General features: G+C 34.7%; 2 protein-coding genes and 4 pseudogenes across 3 annotated transcripts; 3 read left to right on the plus strand and 3 right to left on the minus strand.

The window, feature by feature from the left end:
* Positions 1 to 434: 434 nt before the first annotated feature.
* On the minus strand, positions 435 to 19,956 carry LOC120132226 (annotated as a pseudogene).
* Positions 6,761 to 8,320, plus strand: LOC120132119 (probable LRR receptor-like serine/threonine-protein kinase At2g24230). Its single transcript, XM_039148943.1, has 3 exons — positions 6,761 to 6,776; positions 7,268 to 7,760; positions 7,857 to 8,320. The coding sequence occupies exons 1-3, from the start codon at positions 6,761 to 6,763 to the stop codon at positions 8,287 to 8,289; spliced, it is 942 nt and encodes a 313-aa protein (XP_039004874.1). The 3' UTR covers positions 8,290 to 8,320.
* LOC120132234 (UPF0057 membrane protein At4g30660-like) lies at positions 13,472 to 21,474 on the minus strand. Of its 2 annotated transcripts, XM_039149047.1 has the most exons (3): positions 21,275 to 21,474; positions 21,013 to 21,189; positions 13,472 to 13,492 (listed from the first exon to the last, which is right to left on the minus strand). In XM_039149047.1, the coding sequence occupies exons 1-2, from the start codon at positions 21,362 to 21,364 to the stop codon at positions 21,052 to 21,054; spliced, it is 228 nt and encodes a 75-aa protein (XP_039004978.1). In that variant the 5' UTR covers positions 21,365 to 21,474; the 3' UTR covers positions 13,472 to 13,492; positions 21,013 to 21,051. The 2 variants fall into 2 exon arrangements, with proteins under 2 accessions (XP_039004978.1, XP_039004977.1); XM_039149046.1 differs by lacking the exon at positions 13,472 to 13,492 and having other exon boundaries at positions 20,909 to 21,189.
* LOC120132225 lies at positions 13,812 to 15,507 on the plus strand (annotated as a pseudogene).
* On the plus strand, positions 17,361 to 18,842 carry LOC120132235 (annotated as a pseudogene).
* On the minus strand, positions 19,104 to 21,574 carry LOC120132232 (annotated as a pseudogene).
* Between the last annotated feature and the right edge of the window lie 371 nt (positions 21,575 to 21,945).

A 21,945-nucleotide genomic window follows, 5' to 3' on the forward strand; every position in this document is an offset into this window, starting at 1 on the left:
GGAAAATAAGGGATACCATATTCCCCTCTTTGGGGCTATCTGAATTGGAATCTATTCCCAGTTTATCAATGGTGAAAAAGCCTTTGTTGTGGTGAGATGTTATCTGCAACTAAAGTTGTTGCCCAACTTTATGCAACGAACCACTTCAAGATTCTGTCATATGTTATTCCAAATCAAGATAAGACGGTAAAGCAGCTGCAACTGCTCACATGTAATCACCATTCTTTTTTTGCCATGGAACTTTGATGAAGTCTAGGTCAAAAGGTGAAAAGATAAAATGGTCTGTTCTAAACAGAAAAAGAAGAAAGATAACAACAATATGCACAATTAAAAGTCTTGTTGCTGAAGATTATATGCAACTCTTTAAGGAAGTGAAAACTTTAATGTATGATTGTTGAGCAATTGGTTTTCATTTCTTTGAAACAGCAAGCAAATTCTGTACAACAGAAGACTTTAAACATCACCCTTTTGAGGCTGTAATCTTTGTTTTTGCCTAAACTATGATTTTGGTTTTAATTGTAAGCTCATCCTGTATGTTACTAAAAGAGAAGACAAAAAAAAGGACTGCTACATTGATCAAACCAGGAGTTGAATCATATAACCGGTGGAGGTGGAGTTTCCCATGCATCAAACACATTTTCCTCGCTGTGAAGTGCAAAGAGACGGTCGCCTCCGATGGAGAAATCGCAGATCGAACCGCCGTAACTTCTTCTAAGCCTAGACGTTAGCACCCAATCGGGACCACAGAACACCGAGATGCAATCGTTCATCGACGAAAACAACTGTCCGTTATGCAATGCCAGTTTGGGGTAGCAGGGCTCATCCAGCATTTTCCCCTTGAGCAACCTACTCCTGGAACTCCATCTCACACTTCCCCCATTGATCCTTAAATCTATGAACCCCAAATCATCATACTCATTCACTACACAAATGGAATTGCATTCTTCCAATGCAATGGCATCTCTAACTCTCTTCTCGTCAACTGTTAACGGAGCACCGATATCGGACCAAGACCAAGCCATTCTCTTCTCCCTAAAATCAAGTAAACTGATGTAGCAGTTATCTTTTCTGGGAAACAGTGTGGCAACTAGTAAACAGTTAGTACCATTCAACCATTGTAGTTTATCTGCATCGCCGAGAGACCAGCCGGGACTCTCGTAAAAGAAATCGATTTGTTTACCGGTAACTTGGTCCCAAACTCCAATCCCATATTCATTGCTTCTTCCTTTACAGCTAGAAAAAATCTTATATCTGGACTGAAACTCAAAGCCCCAGCAGTGTAACTCTTGATTTGATTATCATGGACAACGTTAAACTTGTGTCTCAAATCTCCAGTTGATGAACTGAACAACCCTATCCCGCCATCTCCTTTCCCTAGCCTTTCGCAGGCACTTATTAGTACATTCTCAGCGTTGACCAGCCTATGTCGTTGACTCTGGTAATCGAGATTGATTGGCGGGTGTTCTTCCAACATCCAGTCGAAAACATGAACCATGCTACCATGAGCAACGCAACAGCCGCCGTCCGGACTGGCTCGGATGGCGGTTCCGTCACCTGGGGCTCGCCCTATTACTGACCTGGACAGCTTTAACCTGTTACCGTCGAATGGACCCCATTTAGCCGAGCGGACATGGTCAGTTAAGCCGTAAAACATGGCTTCTCTGTAAAGAAGCCTCTCGGGTACATTGGGAGGAATGTAGAGATCACCTGTCCGGAGGAGATCGAGGAGGACAGCGAAACAGTCGGGGTTTCGATCGACAAAGAATTCTTGTTGGCTGCTGTCTGGCTGATGTTGTCGTAAGTCCCAATTGTCGTCAAATAATGCACCGAAAAAAGAATCCCTGCCTGCGTTTGCAAGTGTTGTGGCCGTCGTCTGAAAGATTCTGCCACCTACGTTAAATTTGAAAACGTCTTTTTGGATTCCCATGTCTGATTCTTTGTAAAAAAATTCAAGAATCCTGTATTAAAAAAAAGCAGGGGAATTTTGGATTTTGATCTCCGGTTGAACAAGAAATGGGAAATGAATTGAAGGAGCCAAAATTAATCAAATTAAAGAACACAGAGATTTGGGTATTGGAAAGACAAGGATTTTAAAGCTGGGTTTTGAATTTCGTGGAATTTGGTGAAGTAGAATTTAAAGAATTGGAGCGTCGAAATTTCAAATAAATTGTTCTTTTTGTCTTTCTGTTCTCTCTCTGACATTGATTTCTGCATGTTTTCTCTATCTTCTTTAGCTGTTTTTCGGGCCTTCTGGTTGAACTTTATGCATATCGAGTAGTCCCTAATGGGGTCCATTTTTTTAGCTTTTGGTTCCTCCCCATGTTTTCACCATTGATCGCTCGAGTCGTAAGGAATTTCCTTGAATCCAACGGTGGAAAATCAGGGTAGCGACCTTCCATAGTTAATTCAGTTTTGGGATTTTGTTAAGAGCCATTGGGTCAATGAAGTCATCTTTATTAAAATATATATATCTTTAGCCAAAACAGACCGTGTCTTGTGGGGGAGCCTCAACTCTTTTTCTGTTGCAACTTTGTCTTAAATTCTTTCTTTTTCTATTACCTTCAATTACCCATATTGAATTTTTCTATCATTAAAGTATATAAATAGTCTCTTGATTATAGGATATTATTTTATTAAATCACTTACTATTAAAAGTTACAAAATAGATACCTAATTATTCATTATGTTTTAGATGCGTCCTTTTTCGTTAAAAAATTGACGGTATTCTGAGCTGAACGTTAACGTACTGACTATGATATAATAAAATTTGATCTCAAAATCTCAAACGAATATCATATCTCAGTCATCATGTTAGCGTTCATCTTAGACAACCGCCAATTTTTAATGGAAAATGACGAGTTTTGAACATAATGAATAGTCGGGTGACCATTTTGTAACTTTTAATAGTCGATGAACTTACCAAATCAACATTTTATAGTCAAATGATCATTTTATAATTTTTAATAATCAAGACATTTAATAAACAATACCCTTGAAGGACCATTTATGTATTTTACCCTTTTTAAATAATAGTATGAGATAATCATAAGATAATATTTATTTATTTTTTTAAATTATTAATAATATATTACGAATATAATGGTCTAACTCGTAATCTCTAAAAGAAATATTATTCCCTTTAATAATTAATGTTGCTTGATAGGTTCTTTTAATTATTAATTAGATTATAAATAAATTATTTTAAAAAATTAGTCACTTAATTAAAATTTATTACTATTAAATAATAAATAAATACATATAAAATAGTGACTTGACATAATAAAATAATAATTTTAATTTTTAGAAATTTGTATATTTAATCAATATTATCTTAATTTAAAATAATTTAATAAAATATTTACTTATATTTAAAATTAAATCAATTTAGTCATTATATCCTCCCATCCCAAGCATTTGTTTTTAGCTTAATTTGTTATTATTCTACTAGAAATACTATATTACTTTCTCGTTACTTATATTTCTGTTAATATCTATTTATATTTTTTCAAATGGTTAATAATATATATTTTACAAATGTAATTGTTTTAACTAGTAATCTCTAAAAGAAATACTAATTTCTTTAATCACTGATGTTGTTTGATGGGTTCTATTATTTTTCTAGGTAAATTCATGACATTTAATATTAATGAGATTAAATACATTATTTTTATAAAAACAATCACTTAATTAAATATTATTACAATTAGCACGAACTAACTTACCTCAGTGGTTAAAAGAATCATTATTGTTCCTAGAGGTCACGGGTTCGAGCACCAACAACTGCAACAGGATGATTGAGCGTTCATTCTCATAGGTTGAAAGTATTTAGAACATATACTACCTTGTAATCACATTAGCTTACTAAAAAAATATTATTACAATTAAACTATATATTTAATATTAATTAATACTGAAAATATATATTTAAAAAATAAATAAATAAAATTTCACCAACCCTTCAATTAAAAAAAGTGTCTTTAAAAATTAAGGAAAAAATATTTTAAAACCATTTAATAAATTCCTAATTCTGCCTTGATGTACTTATTGTTAATCAATCTTATATTCGGATTATTGATTTTGTTATACAAATCTTTATAAGATTATAAGCTGAATTTATTCAATTACATAATTAACTAATATTCTTAATCGAATTAATAATTGAATCGATTGATGTGTATTTATTTTTATTTTACTTTGACCCTCGTATTGGGATGTGAACTAACAATACAAATAATTAAGGGCTCTCGTCATCTCATCAACTCAATAAAAATAAAGCGTGAGTGGTACCGCGATAAGTTTTTAAATCAACATTATTACTTAAATTATCTTCCACTTGTTTACCGAAGACTTTAATGCTCCCCTGCTTGTTCTTGAGCACTGTTTGTGTGTTGGTGGCTTTGCTTGCGGTTCATGGACGGCACATCATTACATATAGGGTAGTGTTAGGGATGATATGGGTCGGGTCGGGTCGACCGAAAATCCAATCCGACCCGAACATAGTTTCTAAAAATTTCAACATGAATCTGATTAAAAGAGAAAAAATTCAATCAGATTGGATTAAATCGGAACTGTCAGATTCGAGTTTTGTGCCAACCCTAGTTGGTACAATTACTAGAAATCAAATAGGTCACATTCCATACTTTACCGCTTCATTGTTTCAAATTCATGCTTCCAAGGCACTCTCTTCAAAGTTGTAAGCTTTCACTTAAGCATCCCCCAATTTATAATTGTTTGTTTGATCAAACTTTGTGTTATATACTCTTTGTTTAAACTCTTCAGAGTTGTGTCCCAGCAACCGTTCAGTTTCTTTTTTGTTTTAAAATGAATATAATGATAAATATATTATTATAATTTATTTTTAAAATAATTTAAATGGTTATAGACAAAGTTAGTAATCTTTAAGATATTGTTCAATATAAAGGATATCAAATTTGTGTCCAGAAGATAAAAAAAACAAGTGAACTAGAAATTTAGAGGTCCAATCATCGTTGACGATGATAGTCGAATGGTGGTCTGTGACGGAAATTAACATTGATCGATGATAGTGATGAACGACGGTTCGCAACATATATTTTAACTAGATTTAAGGATCAAATTAACATTTTATTAAAGTTTAAGAATTAAATTAGTATTTTATCACAAATTTACAAGTTAAATTATTATTTTATTAAAATCCAGACACAAAAGTTAAAATTCTAATATATTTTTTTTTGGTGTGCCACATGAACACATTAACAAGAATTAATGATTTAAAGAACGAATAACATAAATATTCAAAACGTAACATTTCACAATTAGTAACTAAAATAAGATAAATCGAAAATAAAATAGACTACAAGCATAGCTTATCCAGAGACACAGATGGACCGAGAGTGGGACAGTCGAATTACTATATATTTTAAACTTTCTTTATGTATTTTTATCGAAAATTTGTTTTTGCCCCTTGAATTTTATAAACTAATTTAAATTCATCATCTAACGTAAAATTTTACGTTTGTCCCTGTCCAAAGAAACATTTAAACTGACGATGAATATCAGTTTGCAACACACTTGTTGCTCCATAATTCCATATCAAGCAACCTTCCGTCGGTGGATAATGATTTTTCTGTGGGGCTTTGTTTCGTAGGCATAATTATAGTGGAAATGACACAATAACAAACAATGAAAGCAATTGCTTAGGAGATATTAAACTTGCATGAAAAGAGAACTAGCATTGCTCTAAAAGCTTTATCGACATTGCATAATCATTTTTATTACAGTAGAAGATGCTGTCTTAAACTGAAAGAAATTTGGGATAAAACATTCTAATTTTGTCCCTTTCAGTTATGCCGTTTTTTTTTGCTGTTACTGTGAAAAAGAAAACACAAAAATCCAGATGTCTGATCTGAAACTTTCCTTAAATTCCAAGCACCTTTGCAGCGAACTTTCTAGTGTTCTTCCAAATAGATTATGGACTGCTGGATCATAAATTCGGGTTATTCCGATAAAAGATTAAAAATAATGATTTTGAGACACAATAAAAATAATAAAAATCATAATATTTTAGGTTGAACGAACTTAAATGAAAAATAAATATTCTTAATACAATAAAAATGTTTACACAAAAATATTAATAAGATGATCATATACCAAGTTATGTCTAACTTAAAATATTATAATTTTTATCACGAAACTACAAAATTTTTTATCTTAAATTAAATTATCCTCCATCAGACTTCCTCGTAAATTCACAAGGTATTGTTTTTTTGGCACTGTTGTAGATTGCCAAAACAAGAAATAAAATTGCCGTCCCTTATCTGCTATTTCTTTTGGCAAAATTAGTCTTGTATTGTAGACGGGTTAATTATTTAGTTTAATATGGCACTAGATGACTATAGTGACTTGAAACTCGTCACGTAAATATGATGATTTTAATAAAATAATATTTTTTATTGTAACTTTTCGTTTTGTGGTGACAAAATTTTAGTAAAGAATATATTTTTTTGGAACTTGTTACTTTGACGAGACAAGTTTAAATAAAAAATTATTATTTAGATAAATACGTCATGTGGACGTGTTGAGTTTGTACTGCAATGTAGCATTTACTGTAGATCCTAAGTTATTTTTGGAGATGACCTAATGAGTTAATTTGTTTTACCCGCTAACCTATTAGGTCAATTTTGTCACTTTATTTAGCCTAAAGTCCACAAGCCTCACACAATTAAGCCCAAACGAGACTTGGGATACGGGCCTGAGCCTTCGACAACACCGTCCATAAATCATGTCAGTTTTGTACAGTACGGCCCAATTTTAAGTCATTTTTTTAATGGTATTAGTTATTGTTGTTGTAATGAAACGTGCGGAACTCGTGGGATTTGCGTGTGTCGGTCCACGAGTGGTGCATCTCGGTGGCCTCGTTCCACCGATTCTATCTCTTCTAAACTCCATCACCACGAGTGTTCAAAATTTAAATATATTTTTAAAAAATATCTCCATCTATTCGTTATATCAACCATTTATTTAAATATAAATAACACATAAATCAACTTATCTCGGTAGTTAAAAAAATCATTATTATTTTTAAAGGTTATATGTTCAAACACCAACGACTGTAACAAGTTAATTGAGAGTTCTCAAATGATGTAAAAAATTATATACAAACGCATAATAGATATCGATTAATGTAAGTGACAATTAACTATTAGAATAATAAAATTGTTATTAGAAATAGAAATAGAAATTTGTATTTGAGACACTAATGATCTTTCGGGTCCGTTCTCGTATGAAGAGGAACAGAATATTTCGGGTCCATTCTCGTTCCGAACCGGTTCGACCACTTGGGTGGCTGATGTTAGGCAGGCAACATCGGTCCCCGTAGTGATCTTTGAGAAACCTCTATCAAACATCACATTTGCAGACCTCTTGTCTGCAACTTCGAATTTCGACGGAGACACTCTACTAGCAGAAGGGAAGTTCGGGCCTGTTTATACAGGATTTCTGCCTGGTGGAATCCATGTAGCTGTTAAAGTTTTGGTCCATGGATCAACGTTGACAGACCAAGAAGCTGCAAGAGAACTCGAGTATCTCGGTCGAATCAAACACCCCAACCTCATTCCCTTAACAGGATATTGTTTGGTCGGGGATCAAAGGACTTCCATTTACGATTACATGGAAAACGGCAACTTGCAGAATTTGTTACACCGCTTGCCACTTGGTGGTGCTCAAGCAACAGAGGAGGAGGAAGACTACAACAACAATGGGATACAACAAAATGCTGGGTTGTAAACAACATGGGAATTTCGACACAGAATAGCCCTTGGCACTGCAAGGGCACTCGCATTTCTTCACCATGGTTGCTCACCTTCAATAATCCACAGAGATGTTAAAGCCAGCAGTGTTCATCTTGACTTGAACTTGGAGCCCAGATTATCAGACTTCGGATTGGCCAACATCCTTGGAACTGGTCTGGTGGATGAACTTGCACCTGAAGGAGATGCTCCTACCCTGAAATCTGATGTGTATAGCTTTGGGGTTGTCTTGTTTGAGCTGATTACAGGGAAAAGACCAGTTGGGGATGAGTATCCGGAGGAGGAAGAAACAAATTTAGTGAGTTGGATTAGAGGATTGGTGAGGAAGAATGAAGGATTAAAAGCCATTGATCCTAAAATTCATGATGCTTGTTGGGATTACCAGATGGAGGAGGCCATCAAGATCGGGTATCTGTGCACAGCTGATCTTCCTGCCAAGCGACCGAGCATGCAGCAGGTTGTTGGCTTGCTCAAGGATATCGAACCACGAGCTACACAATGAGAAACAATGAAAGTCTGATTTTGTTTTTTTTTTCTACGGGTAAACTACTTATTTAGCACCTAAACTATCAGCTTAGATCTGTTACTATCTAAACTTTCAATTCTTTTAAAACTACACTTAACATTTAGTTTTTGTTTCATTTTAGTACTCACCGTTAAAACCTTAACGCATTTAGTACTTAAACTGTTAATTTTAATCCATTTCAGTACCAAAATTTTGGGTAAACTACACATTTAGTACCTAAACTATCAATTTTATTTCATTTTAATACCTAAACTTTCAAAAATTTTAAAACCGTACCTAAAGTTTACTTTTTGTTTCATTTTAGTATCCCGTCGTTAAATATTTAGGTACTAAAATGAAACAAAAAGTTTACAGTGGGGGTACTAAAATGAAATAAAAAGTAAACGACGAGTACAAAAATGAAACAAAAACTAAACTTTAGGTATGATTTTATAAAAATTGAAAGTCTAGATAATAAAAATACTAAAAGTGAAACTTTAGATACTAAATACGTAGTTTACCCAATTTTTTTATCACTTTTTCTAATGTCTAATTTTTCGATTAATACCAAAATTTCTCTTGAAAACGAAACATAGACATTCGAAGATTCAAGAGATATTTTGATCGAACTAATAAATTAAAAAAAGAGTAAATTACACATTTAGTATCTAAATTATTAGTTTTAGTGTCTAAATTTTTAATTTTTAAAAAATCATAATTAACATTTAATTTTTGTTTCATTTTAGTACCTACTGTTAAAAACTTAACGCGTTTAGTATCTAAACTGTCAGTTTTGATCCGTTTTAGTACTCAAACTTTTAATTTTTTCAAAATTTAACGTTAAATTTTGAACGGGATACTAAAATAAAATAAAAACTAAACTTTAGGTATGGTTTTTAAAAATGAAAGTATAGGTACTAAAATTGATCAAAACTAATAGTTTAGTACTAAACGTGTAATTTAACCTAAAAGAATATTCAAAGACTAAAGATATTTTTAAAAATACATTTGTTTACAAAGAAACAATGGTAAACTACAGAGTTAACCACTTTTGTTTTAATTTTATAAACGTACGGTCATTGAATTCAAAAAACATCATTCGTAATCATTTTCGTTTTATTTTAATTGAGATATGGTTGAGGGTTAAATTTTCAAAAGAAAAAAATTTCTCCATTTCAATCGAAGCTATTTTCCAAATGCGTAAGCTCATGACAACTTCCCATGTCATAAAACAATTTCTCCATTTCAGCCAAAATTTCGAGCCTCTCGAATATCTGCAAGAGCAGCAAAAGAACAATTTAGCATTCTTCTGCAATTCCACTTACATATTAATTTATCGATTAGTTATGCTTTTCTTAAGAATAGATCTAAATGTTGAAAACACTAATGATGTAAATTAATTCAAATAATTAAATACTTCAAAGATTGAACATGAATGACTGGTTTAAGATCTCACAAATGGGGAGTTATTTGTTGCAGTTGAGCACCGGGACGGTTCCGGCGAGCCATGGACAGGTTCCGACGAACTTTTGGTTGTTAAACCAATTCTAGTAATCAAGTCATGAGTGGTGGTAACAAGGCCATTAGAGCTGAGAAATCCATGAACTGCAAACCAATGTTGGTCATTGAAGGAAATGTCCAACAATGGGCAAGTTGAAGAAAAGGGAAGAAAAGGAGTAATTGAAAATTTGTCCCTAAAATGCTTTTGATTTTTAAAAAAAAAACTACAATTAATATTTTATTTAAAGTTCAGGGTTAAAATAAAATTTAACCCTTTTATTAATATGCCGAATCATTAACTTTGTTAAATTCTTAGTGACTAAATATTTAAAGGTCGATACGTTTTAATTAAAACAAGAGGAAAGTGACTACGAATTAAGTTTCTTAAATCGAGTGACTATAAGTTTATAAAACTAAAACAGAAGTGACTGAGTCTGTAGTTTACTCAATAACAATGACCCAACATCACACGTCTCTTATCCACTATCATTGGGTCGTCTTATCACGGCTATTTGACATAACTGACACTAATTTTTTTCTAATATCTCCTTTCTGACATCGTTTGACCAATATTTCTCGAAGTAGCACCTTTTCTGTTGAGCTGGCGAAAGGCGCGTCCCCGGGGACGCGCTTTACCCGTGTTTTCGCTGAGTTGGATGTCACGTGTGAAAGGCGCATCCCCAGGGACGCGCCTTTCGCCAGCTCGACTGCCACGTATTTTGTTTAATAATAATATTTTATTATTATTATTATTATAAATTAATAATATATTATGTAAAATGTTTCGATTATAATGTAAGAATTATCAAATGTATTTTGTTAATGTGTGTTAAAGGTGGAGTGAATTATCTACATTAATATGATATAACAATATATGAAAACCAGTTTTGACTTTATTGTAGTTATAGGAAAAATGTATGAAATTATAATATTACACATATGGTTATATTATTATTTTTGATTTTGATTATCGATCTATTAATTTTATCAGTTAATTATTTAAATGTTATCAATCTAGTCATCTCATATCAATATTTAACGAAAATATTGATGCATAAGTTAATAAATTAATATAATTACATATTTAATCTTCAAGACTTACATATTTTATGAAATTAGTCTTATTAAAATTTAATTTAATAAATTTAATCCTCCAATCAAACATGAAATGTGTCATCGTATACATAAATTTTTTTAATAACTTTTAATTTGTTTAATTTAATATTTTCTCTACTTAGAAGGTGGAATTATTATTATATTTTAAAAAAATTATAACTAATAATATTAATTATTATATTAAATAAATATATTAAAAATATTTATGTATTTAAAAGTTAAAAAAAATTATTTAGGTGTACATACATTGACAAATTATATAAATGCAATAACATTAAATTATTAGAAACAAAAACATTCATTTAAATACAATATTAATTACATAAGAGTTAACGGTTATATGATGATAACAGAGCTGGACATTTTTTTCTATTGTGCCCGATGTTTCTACAATGCCCACATCGTTTTTGTTCTGTTAACTTCTCCCGAATATCCATATCACAATGTATTCTAGTAGATTTTGGACGACCTGAGTCCCTCAATATCAATGGATCTGGTAAAATTGTAAGCCAAGTTTGAATCTCATTTGGGTCTCTTTCGTTTCCTATGGGCGGAAACTCAAATTCATATACCTTGAATACTTGTGAAAGTTGGTATACGAGATCAACATAATTTTTGTAGTCCAAATGTGAATGTGAGCAAGCAATAATGACATGAGAGCATGGATATTTGAGTGCTTGAAAGAAACCACAATCGCACCACCTCTCTTGCAGATTAACTCTGAAAGAGTTAGCTTCAATCCCTTGCAGCGGACGTGGCATTTCGGTTACACGAAACAATTCACGGGTGCGAGAAAAATTTGTAACTAACATCCCATTTGATGCAGCCACTTTTTTCTGTAAATCAACTACTAGTCTTGGGTGGTAAATATGTCCGTTTTGCATCCAAGTAAGAGCTTGTCCACCGAGCTTTGCAAAGAGTTGACTCAAACGAAAATAAGTCGTTTTAACCAACGCCGTGACTGGTAAATGACGCGTCCCCTTTAAGGTTTAATTTATTGCTTCAGCCAAGTTTGTTGTCATATGACCATAGCGATACCCCCGTCATATGCATTTGTCCACATTTCTTTGTTGATGTCCATAATGTACTCGCACCCCTTTTTATTTTTGCCAAACAGCTCTTGTAGCATCGACTCAAACCTTTGAGGTAAGAGTTCGTAACCTAAGCCATTAAGAATATGTAATAGTTAATATGAAGTATAAATAAGTAATAAGAAATCGATAGAAAAATTGGGAAAAAGTAACATACCCATCCGCACGACTAACTGACGTTCATCGTTCTTCTTGTATTTTCCGTAATAGTTTGCAGCAATATGACGGACACAATAACGATGTTGAACATGTGGAGGTCTATACATTGTACCTAAAGAGTCCATTGTTGCTTTTATCCCGACTCCTCGGTCTGAAATAATGTATACCCGTTCCCTGGTGACAACATGTAAACGTAAATTTTTAAGGAAAAAAGCCCAAGACTTAATGTCTTCTCCTTGAACGAGGGCAAACGCAACAGGAAGAATATTGCGGTTTCTATCTTGGACTACAACCAATAATAAAACTTGCTTGTATTTCCCATACAAGAAAGTACCATCAATTTGGACAACTGGTTTACAGTACTTGACTGCATTAATACACTGAGGGTAAGTCCAAAAGACACAGTAAAATTGACAGCGATCGCAAACCATTCAATCATTCACGTAATGATGTTGAGTTTCGAACTCAACAATTATCCTGGGATTAAGTCTTTGCACAACATGAAACCAACTGGGCAGCTCGTTGTAAGAGGAATCCCATTCGCCATGAAGTTTGCAAATGGCATTCTGTTTTGCCAGTCACGCTTTTTTATATGAGACAGTGTACCCATATTGTGACTGTATAGCAGAAATCAACACTGCAACATCTATTAATATACGATCAGTATCCTAAATAATATACATTATAAAAAATAAAAATTAATATAAATTCATAATAACTTTAAAATAAAAATAAATTTAAATATTAACATTAATTATAAAAAATATTACCATATCGCTAAAATGTCTGGAGATATGATCAATATCCAATCGCAACAGCATTTCGTTTTCCATTATAACTGTAGACAAAACAATATAATTAGCAAAAAAAAATTAATAATTCTAAATAAATAATAATTATATAAATATTATTTAATAAAAAATATATTTACATAAATATATTAATATAAAATATAATAACTATTTAAAAAAAGTACTAACATAAAAATAAATTTCTTACCACTAATAACAAATTTAAAACTCAAATAGTTGGAGAATTTGAGTTATATAAGAGAGGAGAATATGATTTTGATGTGAAGAATGAGGGAGGGTTGAGGGGGTTTATATATGGGAGGAGAGGGGTAGTTAGGGAAAACGGATGGGGGTATTTATGGCATTTAATGGAAGGCGCGTCCCCGGGGATGCGCTTTCCACACGTGGCAGTCGAGTCAGTGAAGGCGCGTCCCCAGGGACGCGCCTTTCACACGTGGCATCTAACTCAACGAAAACACGGGTAAAGCGCGTCCCCGGGGACGCGCCTTTCGCCAACTCAACAGAAAAGGTGATATTTCAGGAAATATTGGTCAAACGATATCAGAAAGGAGATATTAAAAAAAATTAGTGTAAGTTATCTCAAATAGCCCTTATCCACTATCCTTGGGTTTAACACGTCTTATCCGCTATCCTTGGGTTTAACTTAAGATTATTAAACAAAGGGAAAGTACTAGCACCGTCCACCGCTGCCGCACCTCCGCTGGCTCTCAATCTCACCTCAATCATATTGCCAGGTATGAGCACTGTCTTCCTTCCCCTTCTGCCCAATATTTATTTTTTTCTTTTGTTTTGTTTTCAGTTTGATACACATATTTTTTTCATCAATAGAACGCTTGAAATTATCTACAGCAATTGAATGGAAGAGATAAAGGTTACTGTAAAGGCATCGAGCATGATATGCCCTTCTCAACCTACTCCTAAAGAAACACATTGGATTTCAATTTGGACATGGTGATGACAACATATCATGTTGCTTTGGTGTACTTTTACTACCCAAATGGTTCCTCTGATTTCTTTGAACCCCAAGTGCTTAGGGAGGCTTTAAGCAGGACTCTTGTGCCATTCTACCCTATGGCTGGGAGGTTGGGGTGTGACGAAAATGGTAGACTCGAGATAATATGCAACGCCAAGGGAGTTCTGTGGATCGAAGCCGAAACTACATCGGTGATGGGTGATCTTGGTGGTTTTACTCCCGGACCACAACTGCGGAAACTGGTTCCCTCAGTCGATTACTCCGGGGGTACTAGTTCTTACCCACTAATCATGGCCCAGGTAAGTGTTCACTGAACGACATTCCCTTCTACTACTGAGATCACTCGTATCACTCAACGGGTTCAACATTCCACTAGCGAAAACTACTGTTTTGTGATGTGTAATATCTCTTGCTTGGAGTGGGAGATGTAGGACAAGCATAAGAAAAACTAAGATGCTAATCTATTTTGCTTTGGAAAGCTTAATTGTGTGTATGTTTTGCTAGATAGGCAATTGGGAACCTAAAGCTTAAGGTTTGATGAGTGCATATGTTGCTAGGTAACTACTTTCAAATGCGGTGGAGTCTCCCTTGGAATTGGAAGTCACCATACTTTGACAGATGGCACAACATCTACTCATTTCATCAATAGTTGGTCTGAAATGGCGAGAGGCTTTTCCCAAATTAGGGTGGCACCACTCATTGACCGAACCCTTCTCCGAGCTAGAGTGCCACCGACCCCTAGATTTCATCATCTTGAATATGACCCTCCTCCTTCCTTAATCACCTCTGTGTCATCACTTGTCCCTAATCCTAGACCCTCATTTGTATCTGTTTTTAAGATCACACAAAATCAACTTAATACCCTAAAGGCCAAGTCACTAGAAAATGAGAGCAAAACCAAGTACAGCACCTACACTATTCTAGCGGCTTACATATGGCGTTGTTCATGTAAAGCTCGAGGCCTCTTGGATGATCAACCAACCAAGTTATACATGCCAACTAATGGACGCCCCAGACTAGTTCCTCCCCTCCCAGCAAGCTATCTAGGCAATGCAATGTTCACGGCTTCTTTAATTGCTCTATCAGGAGATCTCCAGTCAGAACCATTCATACATACCCTAGAGCGAGTTCACGGGACACTGCGAAGGATGGACAATGAATATCTAAGATCAGCTATCGACTACCTAGAAACGCTGCCGGATTTAACCACTGCCAGGAGAGGACCCGAAACATTCCGGTGCCCGAACCTAAATATCATCAACTGGGTACGACTAGGTATATATGATGCGGATTTTGGATGGGGTGGTCCAATACACATGGGTCCAGCAAACGTTGTACATGAAGGGAAAATATACCTATTACCTAGTGCAACTGATGATGGGAGCTTGTCAGTGGTAGCATGCCTAGAGACCTCTCATATGAAACTTTTCGAGAAATATCTATACCAAGGCTTGATGTCACCTGACAAAATAAAGGCTCGCTATTAGTTTTTTGTGCTCTCCATCAATATGTATGACCTATAAATCTTCTGCTTCGGTTCCTTTAAATGAACCTTTTGTTTGAATAATGTTTATTTCAAATTTGAAGCACTGCATATCAACCTGGTGTAGCTAGCAGTGTTTCCTATATTAACATACTATCAACCTTTTGTGGATGGTGTGTCGACAAGCTCGAGCCATGAGAAGGACCTGCAAAACGGAGACAATTCAAAACAGGCTCATTTGCCATCTTTTTTTAACTGTTTCAGAGATAAACAATGGGGAGACGGGAAATTAATATTAGGGATAGATGCACGATTTTATGTTAAAATACAGAAGAATTTAAAATTTTTAGACGACGAAAATTTCTCTTCAGTCTATAACTATTTCTAACAGAGAATGAAAGGATCAAACATGACAACCGTGTATGGATGATTTAAAATCATTGTAAAGCCTATTCTACTGGACTGAGGCAAATAATTCAAATGTAAATATTCATTATCATATCCATTAATCACCGAATCAGTAAAGAACATTTTAACGACAAAGTCGAAGCTAAACCTTACCACGATAAAGTTTAGTTTCCAGAGATACACAATAAAAAATAGGGTAAATTACGAATTTAGTATCTAAACTATCAGTTTTAATCCATTTTAGTACTTAAACTTTTAATTTTTTTCAAAATCATACCTAAAGTTTAGTTTTTGTTTCATTTTTATATCCCGTTCAAAATTTAACGTCAAGTTTTGAAAAAAAATATGAAAGTTTAGATACTAAAACGGACCAAAATTATTAATTTAGGTATTAAACAAGTTAAGTTTTTAACGGCGGAGTACTAAAATGAAATAAAAATTAAACGTTTGGTATGATTTGAATATATTGAAAGTATAGGTACAAAAATAGACTAAAACTGATAATTAAGTATTAAATGATAAATACGTAGTTTACAGTTATACCTAAAAAAACTAAAACTGATAATTTAAATTTTAAATGATAAATGCGTAGTTTACAAATACACCCCAAAAATACATATATATATATATATATATATATATATATATATATATATATATATATATATATACAACAAGACTCTGCTTTAATTTTTAATAACTAGACAAATGAAATCAATTCTTTGTTTTGTAAAAAAGGTTGGTCAATACTTCAAGGCTGTGCCTCGTGTTGTTTTTTGCTAAAAGATTTGTCACTTCTAAATATAACCAGTAAACTACCCACAACGACTGAAAGAACCACGGCAAAATGCACATTGTCATGTGATCTCAATCTCAAAGTATGCACAATAAAGAAAGCAAAATATGAGCTGGCATCTTTATAAATAATTTTTTTTTGGCTTATATCACAAATAAGTACTTAAAGTATATTTTTTTCTATTTAAGTACCTAAAGTATTTTTTTGTCAAAATAAATACTTTAAGTTATCTTTTTGGTCAAAATAAATGTCTAAAGTATTCAATTTTTTTCATCTAAGTTATAAAAAAGTCGACATGTGACATTAATTAAAGAATACTTTAGGTATATAGACGAAAATGGTGAATACTTTCAGGCATCTATTTTGATCAAAAAATACTTTAGGTACCTATTTTGATCAACAAGATAACTTTTGGGATCTATGAATTTAATAGAAAATAGAGCACACATCTTTCTATATATTCAAATGAAGAGAGAAGTATTAACACAACTTCCTCCCCTCCGCTGACTCCCAACAAAGAAGATCTTCTCACCTTTGCTTATCAGATTACAAGGTATGGCCATTATCTTCCTTCCCCTTCAAGTTTGATATACATTTTTCATCAATAATAGAACCCTTGAAATTATCTCCAGGAATTGATTCGAAGAGATAATACCATAGGCATTCAGGATCGGAATTGTCTTGCCTCCCTCCTAGACATCTGATCAGATTTTGATACCTCGAACATCACTGCAGTCGTCGAAAAGATGGAGGTCACTGTAAAGGGGTCCAGCATGATACGGCCTACTCAACCTACTCCTAAAGAAACACATTGGATTTCAAATTTGGACATGGTGATGGAAGTATATCACATCGCTGCAGTCTACTTCTACAGACCAAACGGTTCCTCTGATTTCTTTGAACCACAAGTGCTTAAGGAGGCTTTAAGCAGGACTCTTGTGCCGTTCTATCCTATGGCTGGGAGGTTGGGATGTGATGGAAATGGCAGACTCGAGATAATATGCAACGCAGAGGGAGTTCTGTGGATAGAAGCTGAAACTATATCCGCAGTAGATGATCTTGGCAGTCTTATTCCCAGCCCAAAGCTGCAGAAACTGGTTCCCATAGTTGATTACTCCGGAGATACCGGGTCTTACCCGCTAATCGTGGCCAAGGTTAGTGTTCACTGAACAAGAATGATAAACAGGAAAACTATTGTTTTATGATATATAATCAACTCTTGGAGTAGGAGATCTAGAAGAAGCATAAGAGGTTTAATGTGTGCATATGTTGCTAGATAACTACTTTCAAATGCGGCGGAGTCTCTCTTGGAATTGGAGCTCACCACACTTTGACAGACGGTATGGCAATCGTTCATTTCATCAATAGTTGGTCTGAGATGACAAGAGGCTTGTCCCGAATTAGTATGGCACCACTCATTGACCGAACCCTTCTCCGAGCTAGAGTGCCACCAACCCCTAGTTTTCATCATGTTGAATATGACCCACCTCCTTCCTTGATCACCTCTGTGCCATCACTTGGCCCTAATCCCAGACCCTCCTCTGTATCTGTTTTTAAGATCACAAAAAATCAACTCAATATCCTAAAAGCCAAGACACTCGAATATGAGAACAAAACCAAGTACAGCATCAACACTGTTCTAGCGGCTTACATATGGCGTTGTGCAAGTAAAGCTCGAGGTCTCTTAGATGATCAACCAACCAAGTTATACATGCCAAGTAATGTACGCCACAGACTACATCCTCCTCTCCCATTAAGCTACCTGGGCAATGCAATATTCATGACCTCATTAATTGCTACATCCGGAAATCTCCAATCAGATCCATTTATAAATACACTAGAGCGAGTTCATGGAGCATTGCGAAGGATGGACAATGAATATCTAAGATCAGCTCTTGACTAACGGACAACAAACTTTCAGGTGCCTGAACGTGTGTGTCATCAACTGGGTACGACTAGGTATATATGATGCGGATTTTGGATGGGGTCGTCCAATACACATGGGTCCAGCAAACGTTGTCCATGAAGGGAAAATATACCTATTACCAAGTGCAACTGATGATGGGAGATTATTAGTGGTACCATGCCTAGAGACCTCTCATATGAAACTTTTCGAGAAACATCTATACGAAGGCTTTATGTCACCTGACAAAATAAAGGCTCGTTATTAGTTGTTTGTTCTCCCCATCAATCTGTACGACCTATAAATCTTCTTCTTCGGCTTCTTTAACTGAAGTTTTTTGTTTGTATAATGTTTATTCAAATCTTACCACCTGAATTCTCTATTTCTAGTTTGAAGCACTGCATCTCAATCTCATGTAGCTAAAAGCATTTCCTATATTAACATTTTAACTTCAACATTTTGTGGATGGTATATCGGCAAGCTCAAGCCATGAGAAGAACGTGCAAAACGGCTACAATTGAAAACAGGCTCATTTGCCACGTTCTTTCACCGTTTCAGAGATCAAACAATGGGGAAACGGGAAATTAGTAGTAGGGAAAATAAGTGCTACATTAATACAAACTGAGCAAAAGGAAAGCCAATCCATCATACTAGCAGACATAGATGATTCATAGCATCTTAATACACATATAGTAAAGCCAAGCAATAGAAATTTGTTCCTTTTTCCTTCTACATTTGAAAGACATCAGTTTGAAAGCCTCTCATCATACAACCTCCAGCGCCCATATCTCTGTGAAAAACTGATATGGGCATGTAAAAGCTATGGTTCTTCACCCTTCACAAATCGAACCAAGTCCTCCAGCTGATAATTGCGAGAATCTAATTTCAGAATGTTCCAAATGAGGTATAAATTTCCCAATAACAGCTGCCTCCATATCTGCATCTTGTGGACAAGCATTTACATAGTCAGTCGGGTCTAGCGAATTCATCAGGTTCCGTTCTATGATCTTCAAATCGGGACATCCCGAGTCCCCGACCGATTAACGGTAGAGACTTGTGCAAGATTTCATAGCAGCAACTGATGTCGAGTTGTTTAAGATTCTGAAAATGATAAGCTATTTGAGCCATCGACGCATCAGTTGCGCGAGGAAAGCTTTTTATGGAAAGAACTAGGAAACTTAGACACCTGGAAAACAATGAAAATCAATGATGGAAATTTGAGTAAAAATGTAAGTTTTTGAAACGGTGCTGCAGGAGAGATACATTTGAGCGGTGAACGTGAGAGAGAGATCAGAGCAGTGACGGGTAAGGATCTCGGTTAGATTGCCGTTACTCCAGGTGATAACCGATCAAAGCATGGCATTGATTCTTCTCTCGAACTCGGAGGGTCCACCAGGGGACCGACTCAGAGGAGGAATCAAAGTCGTAGTTCAGAGAGGCATCCTTGCAGGCATTGAGCCAAGGCTTGCTGACAAACATAGGACCGGTCCATCAGTGCTCGAAAGTGAGTCGGGAAAGGATGCCGAGGAGGCACTCGTGGGTTAACTCGGTCCAATCAGAGACGAGTCCAGACTCATCATCTGTTTCCCTGGTTCCTCCTTTGCTCTCCATGTTATAAAGATTGTCTTGGGAAGCGCCAGGTAATGTTTCCCTCTGCTGAATATACAGACTTTTTTCTTCCCAAAGGAGAATGCCAACCCAAACTCAAAAAACTTTCCTGAATATATTGGTTAAACGACTTTCCTTCCCCATAATCAATGAATATCTTATTGCCTATTTGCATGAGGTTCGATCCACTATTTATTGCTTCACCTCTTCACCTTCCCCATTTCAAACCTTCTTTCATCCAAGTAACTCCCACTTTTCTCATTAACAAACTAAACTTTATCACACAAGTAAAAGCAAAATGTGGGAACAAGAGGAAGTGAGGAACAAAGAATTCTACTTGAGCCCAGTTTTCTCAAATGTTAGCTGCAATTCTGCTCATGCTTCACAAACTCAAAGCATCCAAAAGATTGATAAATTATGCAGTTTAGACACTAATTCAAACAGGAAGTAGTGAAGTGAAATTTGGAGGATTTCACATAACAAGGAAAATAAAGCTCAAGGTGCGATCTGCGGAAGAAGCAGATTGACAAATTTCAGTTTGCTAGTTTCTATGTATAGAAATTTATTTTAAAAACTACACAACAATAAGAATTCAACACATCCATCCATCCACTTACATATAGACAAACACATATATTAATATATCAGTCATGAGAATCAACTCCAAGGAAAAACAGTCCCATGTTTCTAATGCAGAATTCCATATATAATTATAGCAAAACCACCAAAAAATGAACTTGAAATCAAGCGTTCGTTAAATCCAAACAAGATCAAAGATACATTAAAACAGCACAATATCAAGAACAATAATAAAGAGTAGAAATACACAAATCCAAAGTCAAATCAAACACAAAAGTGAGATAATTGATTCTCATCACTTTACATCAAAAGAGAGATAATTGAAAGAGAACTAAGCAGAGTAATAAAGTGGACGCCTGTACTCGTCGAAGTACTCATCGCGATCCACGAAAACAATAGCGTAGAGAGCATAGATAATCCCAGGAATATAACCCAGGATAGTCAACAGCACACAGATCCAGAACTCAGCCTGAGAAGAAAAGCATCAAAACCCAGAATTTCATTAGATCAAAACCTCAACGAGGACAGGATAATTTGGTAGAACGTTGACTTACGCTGCAACAACCGTGCCTGAAGCAAACTCCAACAGGAGGGAGGATAATCGCGATCAAGAGTTCACATAAAATTTCGCAGCGAGTAGGCATGTTGCTGCTGTCGATGCACAGGATTGAAAGTGAATAACTAACAAACCAGAAATGAAGGGAGCCTTTTCCACGACTTTTGAGATTTGATTTTGGCAAGAGTAAAAAAAGCAGAAATTAATAAAGAATGCTCCGGCTCCAACTTATTAGATCTCGACTGTCCATTTTAGTGGATCATGATTACTCTAAATTGTGATCACATGATCGCTTCATGGACACATTTGGTGGACAATGTATATTCTTATTTTGGCTAAACTACGCATTTAATATCTAAACTATCAGTTTTTATCTATTTAGTATTTAAATTTTTAATTTTTTAAAATCACACCTAATATTTAGTTTTTGTTTCATTTTAGTACCCACCGTTAAAAACTTAACGCATTTAGTACCTAAACTATGAATTTTAGTATCTAAATTTTCATTTCTTAAAAATTATACCTAAGGTTTAGTTTTTGCTTCATTTCAGTACTTTGTCGTTAAAAACTTTAGTTTTTGTTTCATTTTAGTGTCTCTTTCAAACTTTAACGTTAAGTTTTGAAAAGTTGAAAGTTTAGGTACTAAAATGGACCAAAATTGATATTTTA

This window comes from Hibiscus syriacus, unplaced genomic scaffold (genome assembly GCF_006381635.1).
Source record: "Hibiscus syriacus cultivar Baekdansim isolate YM2019G1 unplaced genomic scaffold, ASM638163v2 tig00110557_pilon, whole genome shotgun sequence".
NCBI classification, from domain to species: Eukaryota; Viridiplantae; Streptophyta; class Magnoliopsida; order Malvales; family Malvaceae; genus Hibiscus; species Hibiscus syriacus.